Below are 13,708 nucleotides of genomic sequence, written 5' to 3'. Positions count from 1 at the left end.
GAAGAGACATTTTCCTCCTAGATGCAAATGTAGGGTATTTTGGAAATGTTGGGATTAAGATGAAAGCACATTCCAGGTTTTTTGTTTTTTTTGTTTTAAACTATCCCAGAAATGATAAAGGATGTTTTGAAACTGATGTCTCTCAGACTTTTCATGGAAGGAATACCAGACACAAAGGCTTTTTCCCTAATTTTTTTGCTGAATCCGGTTGCTTATAACCCAAGAGGCAGTTATACTGCCAACTTCAGAGGTCTCGGGAGGTACCTTGGGCCCGGCTTGGCCAGAAAGGCACTGTGTTCTCTACCTTCCCCGAGCTTCCCTTCCCCGTGGGCTTGGAATCCACCAGTTTGTGTCTGGCCTGGAGGTCCTTTGACTGAGGGTCTGATGAGCATCCCCAGGTGAGGCCTCCGGAGCCAGACCAGAGAGAAGAGCAACTCTCCTGCCAGTTCTTGCTCTGCTTTTCTCCTTCTGCTGAGATTTGGGGCATCATTCGGCATTGGGAAGGTATTTCCCTCTGCTCCCCCATCTTTTCTCTAACGTCTTCTTGGCCTTCTCCACTGGTTTCTGTTCTAGCACATTTTTTTTTTTTTTTTAGCATGTTTTAATCAAAGGATCACTGTGGCTGCTATTCCTTGGGATTTCTTTCTGTGTTACCATTTCAGGAAAAGGTTATAGTTATTACTTATGAAAACAGCAGGGATAATGTGAACTCATACCCTAACAGAAGGTCTAAGTAATACATTTCACTATTTGGGCTTTAAATTTGTATTGTCTTTAAAATAACACTATGTACAAAGTTTACAGAGCCAACATGTTCCAAAAGGCCTATAATGAAAATATTCAGTAATCTTCACACCCTCTCCACCACCCTCAAGTCTTCCAGCTGTTTCTCCTGATATTTACCTCCATCTTTTTATCATTTTTATGTATGTGTATGAACTCTGCCCCCGACGTGGGGCTTAAACTCACGACCCCAAGATCGAGAGTCACGTGTTCTACCAACTGAGCCAGGCCCTGCCTCCATGTTTTTGAGTAATATTCTCGTATTGCTCTTTCAGAGATTGCCAGATTTCCATTTATGTGGGAGAAGTATTTAGTGCCCTCGGGCAGCCCCTGTGCCCCACTGCATTTTTTTTTTAGAAATACGTTCTGGTCTTGTGTTCCTCAAGTTCATCCCAAGTAAGCAGTAAGGCAAGTTGCCTGTCCTCAGGGGGGTCATTTGACTTTTCTTAGTGGTTCAAGGCAGAACATTCCTTGAAGACCGAGCACACCAATAACTGCGCAAACTACATTAAAAAGACTCTTCTTGGGCAGAAGAACCCAACACAGGAAGTAAGGGTGGATTGAATGATCTCAGAACACTTCTAAGAAGCCAGGGGGAGTTTACCGCTGTGTCCTTCCTACATGGTTCAGCTTGTTGTAAACGTAAGCGAAAATTGAGGCTGTGGTGGGCAGTGCAGTCTTATCTGCCCTTTCCTAGAAAATACATAAGGGGCTGGGCATTTATAAGCAGCTCAGCTTTGAGAACTGGAAGCCAATGCCCTCTCTCACCTCACTCCAGTAATACTTAATCTAGCCATAATTAGCCAACCAAAGAAGATAGGAAAGAGACGCCAAGGCCAAGAGCACTTCAGGACCAAGCACTCCATCCAACAAGGGGAGTGATAGAGTTTTTTCTCCACCCCTTCTCCTCATTGACTCTTAGAGTGTCCTTGAGACGCAGGGTTCAGATGGCTCAGAAAGTTCTGGGGCGCTGATAAGATCATAAAAGTTCTGGGAAAATTTTTACCTTGGGAAGTTCCAGTTGTGCAGGCTTCCCATAGAGTAATACATGACAGTTAAGGGATGGGGGAAAATACCAAACAAAAGGTTTTATGGGGAACCCTGGGTGGCACAGCGGTTTAGCGCCTGCCTTTGGCCCAGGGCGCGATCCTGGAGACCCGGGATCGAGTCCCACATCGGGCTCCCGGTGCATGGAGCCTGCTTCTCCCTCTGCCTGTGTTTCTGCCTCTCTCTCTCTCTCTCTCTCTCTCTGTGTGACTATCATGAATAAATAAAAATTAAAAAAAAAAAAAGGTTTTATGAGAAGGAAACCGAACCAGTTCCATTAGAACAGATTGACTTACTCAACTGTAGTCTGTTGTAACAGCTTAAAAAACTGATAGATGAGGGATGCCTGGGTGGCTCAGTGGTTGAGCATCTGCCTTTGGCTCAGGTTGTGATCCTGGGGTCCTGGGATCCAGTCCCACATCAGGCTCCCCACAGGGACCCTGCTTCTCCCTCTGCCTATGTCTCTACCTTAACCTCTGTGTCTCTCATGAATAAATAAAAAATAAGATCTGAAAAAAAACAAAAAAAAAAACCCAAAAAAAAAAAAAAAAAACCCAATAGATGAAACAAAATCACAAGATCATGGCAACTAGAACTGGGAAAACAGCAAGGACTTACGAGAACGAGTTTTTCATAAAAATTACGTGTTTCTTAATTTCTGTGAAGTAATCATAAAGAAAAATCTGAAATCATTTGGCTTGAGTTCCTTCCTTCCTTCATGCATTCATTCAGTGTATACCCAGTTCCATGGGTGTGAGGGACTGGGAATGCAAAGAGAAACAGCATTGCCCCACCTCTCAAGGAGTGCAGTCTAACACACAGAGCATGCTCCAGACATGAGCTGAGGGAAGTGCAGTAGGCCGGGGGGGTGGGGGGGTGGGGGGGGGGTGGAGGGGGGGGGGGAGGGCATAGATAGGGGGTCCTGACTAGACTATGGCACCTGCGAATATCAGCTCCCAGAGGAGTTCATTTTGGATAGTTGAGCTAAGATCTCAAGGTTGCCGATGGTTTAATTTAGGAAAAGAAGGTAGGGGAATGGGAGATGTTCTGGGCAGAGGAAATAACATATGCAAAGTCCCCAAGGGAGGAGGAAAGTGGATGCACTGGAGGAATGGAAGGAAGGCCAGTGACCAGAGCTCAAGGGTTGGTCATGGGACGTGAGAGTGGAGGGCTAGGCTGGGCTGATACCATGCAGTCAAGGAATTCAAGCAGGAGAAATACCACAACTACTTTGCCTACAGTGTGCAGGGTGGACTGGGACCATGTGAACGTGGGGCAGCCATTTAGTAAGCTCTGGCTGTAGCATGGGTGAGGGGCTGTGGTTTGGGTGGTGGTTGGAGCCGTGGATGGATGCTGGAAGTCTGGAGGGAGTAAACTGATGGGATTGGACAAATTGGAGGTGGGGGATGAAGAGGGAGAGATCCAGGGTGGCCCTTAAGTTTATGACATACAGAATGTGCTAGAATGGGTGACATTACTTTCTTCTTTCTTTCTTTCTTTCTTTCTTTCTTTCTTTCTTTCTTTCTTTCTTTCTTTCTTTCTTTTTAAGGAATCCTTCTAAGGTTTTCTAAAAAAAAAAAAAAAAAAGTATTTTTGGTGTATTATTCCACAAGGATTGGCAGATTTGCTTATGGAGAATCTTTAGGGAGTGAAGTGGGCACTGAGGGAGGGATATGAATACCAAAGTGAGAGGTCCCAGAAGTCCAGGACTTGATGTGTGAACATTGCCTGGAAGTGACAGCTTGAGTAATGACAGGAGGAAGGTCATAAAGAGCCTCCTGATAAATTTTTTACAAGTGATTTGAATGAAAGATGAGAAGCAGAGACAAAAAGGAAGCATATCGTGAGGGATGTGTAAAGCATGGCTGTATTTGAATAAGAAAATTGGAGGGAATGATCAGATTTTACTGTTTAGGGAATATCCTGACCCAATGATCATTACTCTCAAAGTAAAGTTTGAAATGTGGGAAATTACATTTGTATAAGATGACACAACCGGCCTTGTTTTGTTTTCTTAGGTGATCGATATGCCCGAACACAACCCCGGCAATTTGGGAGGAACCATGAGGCTGGGCATCAGAAGAACGGTTTTCAAAACGGAAAATTCAATATTAAGTAAGTTTCTCTGATTGCTTGTTTGACGACAGCGGGCATGGGTGGCATGGCTCTGCACATCCCGAGCCCTCTGGAGTTCACCCTGCCCCTTCCACCTCTCTAGCTTCCCTTCCAGTAGCTGTAGGTGCTGTGACGCTTCCTCCCACACATCCCCACCCCACCAACCCTCGTGCCCTGGCTGGTCCTCCTGCTTCCCGAATCTTCTCCCTGGAAGGGTCTTTAGAACACCTAGGAGTGCCCCTTCTCATTTGATCTCCACGACCCAGTGCCCAACAGGCTGCTTTGTGATTGACTGATGCTGCTGGAGATGACCCTGCACCAGGTGCCCCGATTCCATTCTTTCCAATCCACTGTTGTCTCCATTACACTGAAACCAGTTCCCTGTTTAATTATTTCACATCAGACTGGTTTTAGCCACTAACTTACAAACATCCTGAGAAGGAGAGCAGTTATGTCTGAGAAGTATATTTCTCTGTTCCCTCAGTAGCTTCGGCACAGGGAGAGGAAAATATGACATGGCTTGCCATCTGATATTTGCTCATCTTCTACTTCCGATAAGGTTATTTGAAGTTTTGGGGAACTTTTTTTTCATAGATCAACATATTATATGGCATTAACTTAAAGTAAGAAAAGTCCCAAAGCCCTGAATTCAATTTAATAAATATATCTCAAGTGCCTACTCTGTGCCATAGGCACTGTGCTAGATGCTGCAGAGACAGTAGTGCCCAGGAGAGAGGACAGCCCTGGCTGGCCTCCAAAAAGGTGGAAAGAGTGTGATGAAAGGGAACACGCAAGGTGCCAAAAAGCCTGGAAGTACAGAAAGGGAACCCAGGTTTCTGGGGTGTCCAGCATCCTTCCTGTGAAGTGATAAGTACATCTTAGAAAAATGCCTTCTTGAAGAAGAATAAGACCAGGAATATGAATTTCTTCTTTATGGATGATACACAGCTTCTAAGGAATATAAATCTTCCTAGTAAGAATGAAATTTAAAAAGGAAAAGTTTCAAGGTACACACATTTCCCTACTTTCTCTGGATAAGAAACTATTGTTCTCCGAGTGACTTTTTTTCTTCAAGAATGTAAGAATTTTTTTTCTCTTCTTGGACATTAGTAGCGGTTCTTCAGCTTTCAGATGTTTTCAAGTACTTTGAAACTTTGTTCAAATAATTTCCTAAGAGACAAAAAATGGTTAGTGAAAAGTGTAATGTTTTAAAATTGTATCTGCTGTAAAAGATTCAGTGCTAATTGTATGTACTAAGCTTTTAAGAAGGGCATTGTGTTCAAAATATTGAAAATGTTGGTCTGTCTTGATAGAAATGAGACTGATTTAGGGTTTGTTTTTCTTTACAGTAGACATAAAAGTAATGTCAATGATTTTTATGAATCTTAAACATACTACCAGAGCTTGTTGCTTAATTAATATTTTTGGCCTGCTGCTTTGAAAAAATTTTTTTAAAGATTTTATTTATTTATTCATCAAGACATAGAGAGGCAGACACATAGGCAGAGGGAGAAGCAGACACCTTGTGGGGAGCCTGATGTGGCACTCGATCCCAGGACCCCAGGATCACGACTTGAGCCAAAGGCAGACAACCCCTGAGCCACCCAGGTGCCCTGAAAAAAATTTTTTTTAAATAGCTTTATTGAGATATAATTTAAATACCATACAATTCATCTATTAGAAGTATATAATTCACTGTTTTTTATTGAACCTAGAGTTGTGCAACTACCACTGCACTCACTTTTTGAACATTTTTGTCACTTCAAAAAGAATCCGTTTCCTTTAGCTATCACTGCCCCTGCCCCACCCCATCCTAAACAACCATTAATCTGTCTCTACAGGTTTGTCTATTTCAAACATTTCATATAAATAGAACCCTGTGCTATATATATATACATATAAAGGAAAGTAAAAGGTTTTTATATACATATAAAGGAAAGTAAAAGGTTTTTTTTTTTTTTTTTTTTTTTTTAGAAAAAGAGAATACTTTGAAATAGGACCAAACAAAGCCTTAAGATATTGGTAGACAATTGCTGGATTAATAAAGTGATTGTAATTTTTATATTCATAAGGAACAGATTTTTTTTCTTGGTCACCTGTTAATTCCTTAAAGTTCATGAAAACTAGAACTGTTTTTTCTTTTTTTAAAGATTTTATCAGGCGGGGGGTGGGAGTGAATGGGTGACGGGCACTGGGGGTTATTCTGTATGTTAGTAAATTGAACACCAATAAAAAATAAATTAAAAATAAATAAATAAATAAATAAATAAATAAATTTCAATGACTCCTAAATAAATAAATAAATAAATAAATAAATAAATAAATAAATAAATAATCTATCATTCACTAAAAAAAAATAAAAATAAAAATAAAGATTTTATCCACTTATTCATGAGGGACACACAGAGAGAGGCAGAGACATAGGCAGAGGGAGAAGCCTATGGGAGGGAGCCTGATACAGGACTCGATCCCAGGACCTTGGGATCATGCCCTGAGCCAAAGGCAGACAGACGCTCAACCACTGAGCCACCCAGGCGCCCACTTCTTTCTTTTTTTTTAACCACTTTATTGAGGCATAATTGACATACAGACAGCTATGCATATTTCACTTATGCAATGAAATTAGTTGAATTTGAGTTTTCTAAAGTGAAGATTACAGGCATAAATTGATTTGGACAAAAGTAGTAATCATCATTTGCTCTGTTTGTAAGAAACATGTTTGGGATCCCTGGGTGGCGCAGCGGTTTGGCACCTGCCTTTGGCCCAGGGCGCGATCCTGGAGACCCGGGATCGAATCCCACGTCGGGCTCCTGGTGCATGGAGCCTGCTTCTCCCTCTGCCTGTGTCTTTGCCCCCCTCTCTCTCTCTGTGACTATCATAAATAAATTAAAAAAAAAAAAAAAGAAACATGTTTTCAGAGGCTCATTCCTGTTCGTTGTTCTGGATGTGTGTGCTGTCCTCACCTACAAAGGCTCTTTCTTATTAAAGGACTAAGGACAGTGTGTGGGGAATTGTCAAAGCTGATTCACAGGTCTTCCCAAATAAGATATCTTTCTAAACTGCATTTCTCTAACACTTCACCTTAGTATTAATTGCATATTCGTGATCTTTTTGAAACTTTATCATATTTAGTTTTTATGTAGTCTTTTGTTATAGAATAACGTTTTCATGTACCTAGCCTTTGTGTTTATTATTTAGGCATATAATATTTTAAATTAGGTACTGTAATCTAGTGGTTCATTTCTTATTGCTAAACATTCCAGGTTGTTTCCAGCATTTTGTTAGAAAAATGCTGATGCGAATGTCTTGACACAGAGTATATGTTCTTTTGATTGTTTCCTTAGGATAGATTTCCAGGAGTCAGACTATTAGGTCAAAGGGTATGAACACTTTTATGACTGATAATTCTGCTGGATTGTTTGAAGGAAGAGGTGAACCAGTTCATAGTGACATCAGCTCTACTGTACTGTTCTTGCTTTCTCTAGTCTTTTTGCTGGTCTTTTTTATTACTTTTCTTTTTGCTCTACTAGCAAGAACAAAAAGGGCCCTTTTATTTGTGTACCTTATTTTGCATTTCTCTTCGTTACTACACAGTGAAAAGTCTCCCACACACACCTCAAAATGTTGATTTTCTTGTGTATATACTTGCTCAGGTTCCCACTAACAGTTAAACATGGGAGGGGAGAGATGTTCCAGCTCAAAGTCTATAACCTAAATGGCCTTAACCAGGGCTTAATAAACTTTTTCTGTAAAAGCCCATATAGTAAATATGTTCAGCTCTGGGGCCACATGGTCTTTGATGCAATAGCTCAACTCTGCCATTGTAGTGTAAAAGCAATCATAGGCAAATATGTAAATGAATGAGTGTGGCAATGTTCCAATTAACTTTTATTTACGAGCGCCGCACTGTGAATTTGATGTAATTTTCGTACATCATGAAATAGTAATCTTCTTCTGTTTTTTTTCCCAACCATTTGAAAGTATAAAAGCCATTCTAAGTTTGAGGGCTGAACAAAAACAGTCAGGGGAACCCTGTTTTTTTTTTTTTTTTTTTTTTTTAAGATTTTATTTATTTATTCATGAGAGACACAGAGAGAGAGAGGGAGGCAGAGACACAGGCAGAGGGAGAAGCAGGCTCCATGCAGGGAGCCTGACGTGGGACTTGATCCCGGGTCCCCAGGATTAGGCCCTGGGCCGAAGGCGGCGCTAAACCGCTGAGCCACCCGGGCTGCCCCAGGGGAACTCTGTTTTGCCTCAGAGTTGCCATGGCTTGCCAAACCCTGGTCTACACCAAAGAAGCACAGGCTGAATGAAGCGTAAGGCCCAGGCAGTGAGGCTGTTACCCTCCTGGGGAGTGTTCAGGGACATCTCCTCACCTGTCCACTTGCCTGCTTAAATATCCTATTTAGTGACAGAATAAGGTCAGGAGGGTTTTCAGAAGCCATTTGACCGAATCAATATTTTTCAGCAAGGAAGCAGAGCACACAGAGGGGAAGTAGCTCGTGGTCAGTGGGAGGTCAGAACAGGCCCAGACCACTCTTCTTGCATAGTTTCTAGTCTTCTGCTGGAACAGATGGCCCCGGCTCCACAGGGCCACACGTTTCACTATTGTTAAACTCATTAAACAGCTCTACCCTTCAGATAAGTATATTTCATTGCATGTAAATTACACCTCAATTTTCAAAAAACCCCATTTTATCCAGATACATAGATGGCAGGACTTGTCTCAGAGTGAGATCATTACTTGGTTGATTAACTCATTAGATGACATCTGAAAAGCAGGGAGAAATGGTGCAGAGCAGGTAAATATTAAATGGGATGCTTTGAAGAGTGAAAAATCTAGAAAGAGGTCTGGTTAGAGATGGAGCAGGTCGGGCTCAGATGAGAGAGGAGCCAGGGAAAACGCCAGAGAACTTTGTTATGAGAAGGTTTTGAGACTCCAAAAATAGACTTTATCGTTTTGCTCGTGGCTCTCAACTGAGTGTGAGAGATGGGAACGTAGTAAAGTACAAAGCAATTCAGACAAGATTCAGAGCTCATTAAGGGGATGGCTGACAACTTGTTTGATGGTTATTGGTTCCCAAATATTACAGCCCCAGGCTTAATATTTTTGGTCAGATCCCAGACGTGTCGCTGAGAGATCCAGGAAAGGAAGCATGTCTTTGTCTGTGCTAAGTAAATGTGATTTTCAAACCTAACTGCCACTGACGAGAAAGAATATGTTTTTCAGACCATGCAAGTAGCATGTTTTAATATTGTATAATCCGGTGTGTATATGCAATGGCAGGAATGCTAGGGTAAACTCAATTAAAAGCAATCCCATATTTGATATGCAGTTTGAGAAACTCTGTCCTCTAAACCAACACCCAAATGGTTAGGGAGCTCTTGCCTTTAGAAACAGGAATGCTGCAAAGGTTGAAGGGTGCAGAGCAGACCTGAGTGCTTGGGGTAGGGGTTAGGGGTGGGGCTTGGTGGAAGAGGGAAAGGGCCACCCCACGCGCTGGCTTGTGGGGTCATTAAAAGCAGGTGGATGCCATTTTGCCTGTTAAGGGTGTCCAGTCCAGTGGAGAATGTGGCATAACATTTTGGAAGGAATTAGAAGCCCTCTTCAGTGGAGTGCGTCCAAGGGGAGACGAGGCCATGGTGACTTCCCATCAGAGTTCTGAGAAGACCCTCATCCTTAGAGCAGACAAGGGGACAGTGAAACTTGACAAAGGCAGATGTCAGCGGGCAGTGGAGGCTGGGGAGAGCCGTTCAGGACGCTGCTGGCAGGGAGTGTGCCAGCCTTGGGCCTGGGGGAGGCCATGGCAAGTGGAAGGGGAATGCTTTAGGAAAAGGCTCGATGCCTTTTGGGAATCGTCTCTGCACTTCCTCATTATAAGGAGGAGGACTTGGCTAAAACACTTGGTTCTGCTGTATTGTAAGTGAAAAGGGTTTTTGTTCTGAGAGAACAGGCAACAGGCCAACTAGGAAGGTATTGAGTGAGTCCCAGTGTTAAGGGTCTGGGACAAATTCATGGCTTGGAAGGCGGCGTGGTCAATCTCAAATTTGAAAGAACTGAAGGGAAAGGGGGTACAGTGGAACAAATTTTCACGGGCTAGAAAAATTGCTTTTGCTTTCTTATCTCTTATCAAAGCATTGGTAGAGAAAAACAGATTCTAGTTCCTGGTGTGATGAGATTGTTAGGAAGTATAAGAAAATAATTATGCCATACAAAAAAGCCTTGGCTCGGTTAATGAGGTGATTTACAAAACAATTTAAAAGAGGTCACCAGGGATTTAGGGACGCTGAAAGTGCTGAGACCAAGGGGAAGGGGGTGTGGTGCGTCTCCTGAGTGGAATGTGCCAGCTGGAGAGCCTCCCCGCCTCCCTGCTGATGGTCCGCACTGCAGGGTAGCTCTCTTCCCTTTCCTTCTTGCCTTTTGCTGGGGAAACCACTCACTAAGGTGTATTTGTGGATATGGGGGCTCCCAGATCTGGGACATAAAACAGCTCCTTCAAGGGCAGCCTAGGTGGCCCAGTGGTTTAGCGCTGCCTTTGGCCCAGGGCATGATCCTGGAGACCCGGGATCAAGTCCCACATCGGGCTCCCTGCATGGAGCCTGCTTCTCCCTCTGCCTGTGTCTCTGTCTCTCTCATGAATAAATAAATAAAATCTTAAAAAAATAAAAATAAAAAACAAAAAACAAAAAACAGCTCCTTCAATCATAACGACAGGAGGCATTTCTATGTCCGTTACTGGACTGGCTGTTTGCTGAGCACTTCACCCGTGGAAACTAGTGGGGTGGTTAACAACCCAGCCACAGTGCCCCCCTGGAGTCCCTTCCAGCCCCAGCTCTCAGTTCCTGGCTGTGGAGCTACTTATTGAGCTGCAACTACACTGCAGTTTCCGCATCTGTAAAACGGACAGCAGGATGGCTCCTGCCTCATGGGGTTCTTGTGAGGGTGAAATCAGTTATACATGTGGGTCCTTCAGTGTCTGGTACAGAAAAAAAGCACTATTCAAATGTGGCTGTTAGGATCGTTAATGTGAAGGGTGTATTGTCAATACAATTACAATAAGACCCATAAGTCTCTCAAAGCTCTGGGTATGAGTTAGTATTAAGAATGGGGTCCCACTATTGGCACAGCCGCTGTGGAAAACAGTATGGAGGTTCCTCAAAAAGTAAAAAATAGAAATACCATATGATCCAGCAATTCCACTACTGGGAATTTACCCAAAGAAAATGAAAACACGAGCTCAAATAATAATAATAATAATAATATGCACCTCTATCTTTATTTAGCATTATTTACAATAGCCAAGATATGGAAGCAACTCAAGTGTGCATTGATAGATGAATGCATAAAGAAGCTGTGGTGTACACACACATACACACACACACACACACACACACACACACACATTGGAATATTACTCAGCCGTAAAAAAAAAAAAAAAGACGAGATCTTGCCGTTTACAACAACAAGGATGGGCCTAGAGGGTATCATGCTAAGTGATGTAAGTCGGACTGAGAAAGACAGATACCATATGATTTGACTCATATGTGGAATCTAAAAAACAAAACAAATGAATAAATAAATGAGAAGCAGAATCGTATCTATAAATACAAAAAACACAAACTGATGATTGTCAGAGGGGAGGAGGACATGGGGGATGGGCAACATGAGTGAAGGGGAGTGGGGGATCGAGGCTTCCAGTTAAGTCATGGGAATAAAAGATATTGGGAATATAGTCGGGGTATTGTAATGGTGTCATATAGTGACAGATGGGAGCTTCGCCTGCGGTGAGCACGGCATAACTTACAGAGATACTGAATCACTATGTCGTACACTTGAAATGAATGTAACATTGTATGTCAGCTATACTCAAATAAAAACAATTTTTTAAAAGAATATACTATAAAAAAGAGAATGGGGTCCAGTAGGGCAGCAAGAGGGGAGAAAAGGTGAGCCCAAGGAAAAGACATCCCCCTGCCTTACAGGTTCTCTCCAGTCCCTCTAGTCCAGTCTCCTTGTTCCCTACCTGCTGATATGGACTAGGAGAAGCATACAAAAAAATCTAAGAAAAGAGATGCTAAAAATGGGATAAGAATACTAAGTCAGGGTGGGGGAAAGAGATACAAGCAATGAAAAGAATGTAGCACTGTAATGTAGAGTTAAAGGCAAGGATTCACATTTTAAAAATAGAAAATTAGCATTTTTATATAGCAAATTGAGATAAAAGCAGATCATGAAAAATAAAATTAGGGGAAGAGGAGGAGTCTAGAGGCTTAAAAGAAATGAGATGTTTTATAAAAATTGAAGAAATGGGGGCATCTGGGTGGCTCAGTGGTTGAGTGTCTGCCTTTGGCTCAGGGCGTGATCCCGGCGTCCTGGGATCGAGTCCCACATCGGGCTCCCTGCGTGGAGCCTGCTTCTCCCTCTGCCTATGTCTCTGCCTCTCTTGTGTCTCTCAGGAATAAATAAATAAAATCTTTAAAACCCAAAAAACAAAAAAACTGAAGAAACAGTATACCAAAATCCAAAAGTAATAAATAAGGAGAAAGATAATGGTTGGTCCCGACTGTGCACTTTCTAAGCATCAGTGATGAGGATGTTCTGCACATTGTTTCAGTTATTCCTTTCAACACCCCCAGGACCCGGTCACATTTTGCATGAGACAGAGAGAGGCATCTTAGCCAGCTCAAGTCATTTGTTAGAAACTCACTCAGCTGATATCTGAGCCTGAACTCTTAACCCCCTCCCTATACCAAATAGCTGGACCTTAATTAAAGAGGGAATAGAAAGACCCAAACAACTCTCAGAGCTCAAAGCTGCCTTGTGCTGAGATCCCCAAGACAGAGCTCCACAGATTTCAGGAGGGGGGTTTCGGGGGAGAAGAGCAGGGAGTGCAGAAAGTGAACACCCCACCTCTGGCTTCTGAAAGCCAATCTGCAACCACATGCTTGGCTTGAGGAGGGACGCATGCACTGAATCAACATCAGACTGAGCAGCTGGGCCAGTGGGACTGGGCTTGGGAATGTAAACGAGTTGAACAGGCAGATGTAAGAAATGCCACAGCTTAAGCTCAACACTCAGTGGCAGCTACATCAGGCCTTAGAGTTACCCGGGTGATAGGGAGTGGTGGGGACTGGGGCAAATTGACCAGCACTTGACCCATCAAAGTAGCAACTAACTGCTAAAACTGATAGTTGCATGAAGAACTGTGGATTCACTATCATCAGTCTTCTAAAGTTTCAGGAGATTCTGGAAACTTGGAGGGTTTGTTTTTTTTTTTAAGATTTTATTTATTTATTCACGAGAGACACAGAGAGAGAGGCAGAGACACAGGCAGAAGGAGACACAGGCAGAAGGAGAAGCAGGCTCCATGCAGGGAGCCCGATGTGGGACTCGATTCCGGGTCTCCAGGATCAGGCCCTGGGCTGAAGGTGGTGCTAAACCGCTGAGCTACCCGGGCTGCCCGAAACCTGGAGTTTTATAAGAAATCTCCTGGTTTCTAAATGTTGGCAACTTACTCAAAGCTTTAAAACAGTGTGTTTGCCAACACCATGCGAGCCAAATACACCAAATATCCGTACCCTGGGCAGCCTATCTCTGAGATGGACAAATACCGGCAAACCCTTGCACATAATGGAGAGAACTCTAGCCCTTGTAGTGCCCTTGTAGTGCTTAATTAGCACAGGGCACGGTTCAGGGGAGTCTTAAAAGTGGGTCAAATGAAGACATTGGTGCAGCAGTTAAAAGATGTTTGGGCAAAGGCAA

The 13,708-nt window shown here is 42.9% G+C and overlaps 1 protein-coding gene across 1 annotated transcript in view; it reads left to right on the top strand.

The window, feature by feature from the left end:
* The window catches only part of LOC119878056 (CTP synthase 2-like), a 71,053-nt gene that overhangs the window by 27,671 nt on the left and 29,674 nt on the right, over positions 1 to 13,708 (top strand). The window contains exon 6 of the mRNA XM_038586895.1: positions 3,849 to 3,945. Within this exon, the coding sequence (XP_038442823.1) occupies positions 3,849 to 3,945 (97 nt within the window). The remainder of the gene's footprint in view (positions 1 to 3,848; positions 3,946 to 13,708) is intronic.

This window comes from Canis lupus, chromosome X, assembly GCF_011100685.1.
Source record: "Canis lupus familiaris isolate Mischka breed German Shepherd chromosome X, alternate assembly UU_Cfam_GSD_1.0, whole genome shotgun sequence".
NCBI classification, from domain to species: domain Eukaryota; kingdom Metazoa; phylum Chordata; class Mammalia; order Carnivora; family Canidae; genus Canis; species Canis lupus.
The sequence above is the reverse complement of the archived record's forward strand: the minus strand, read 5'-3'. Positions and strand labels throughout refer to the sequence as shown.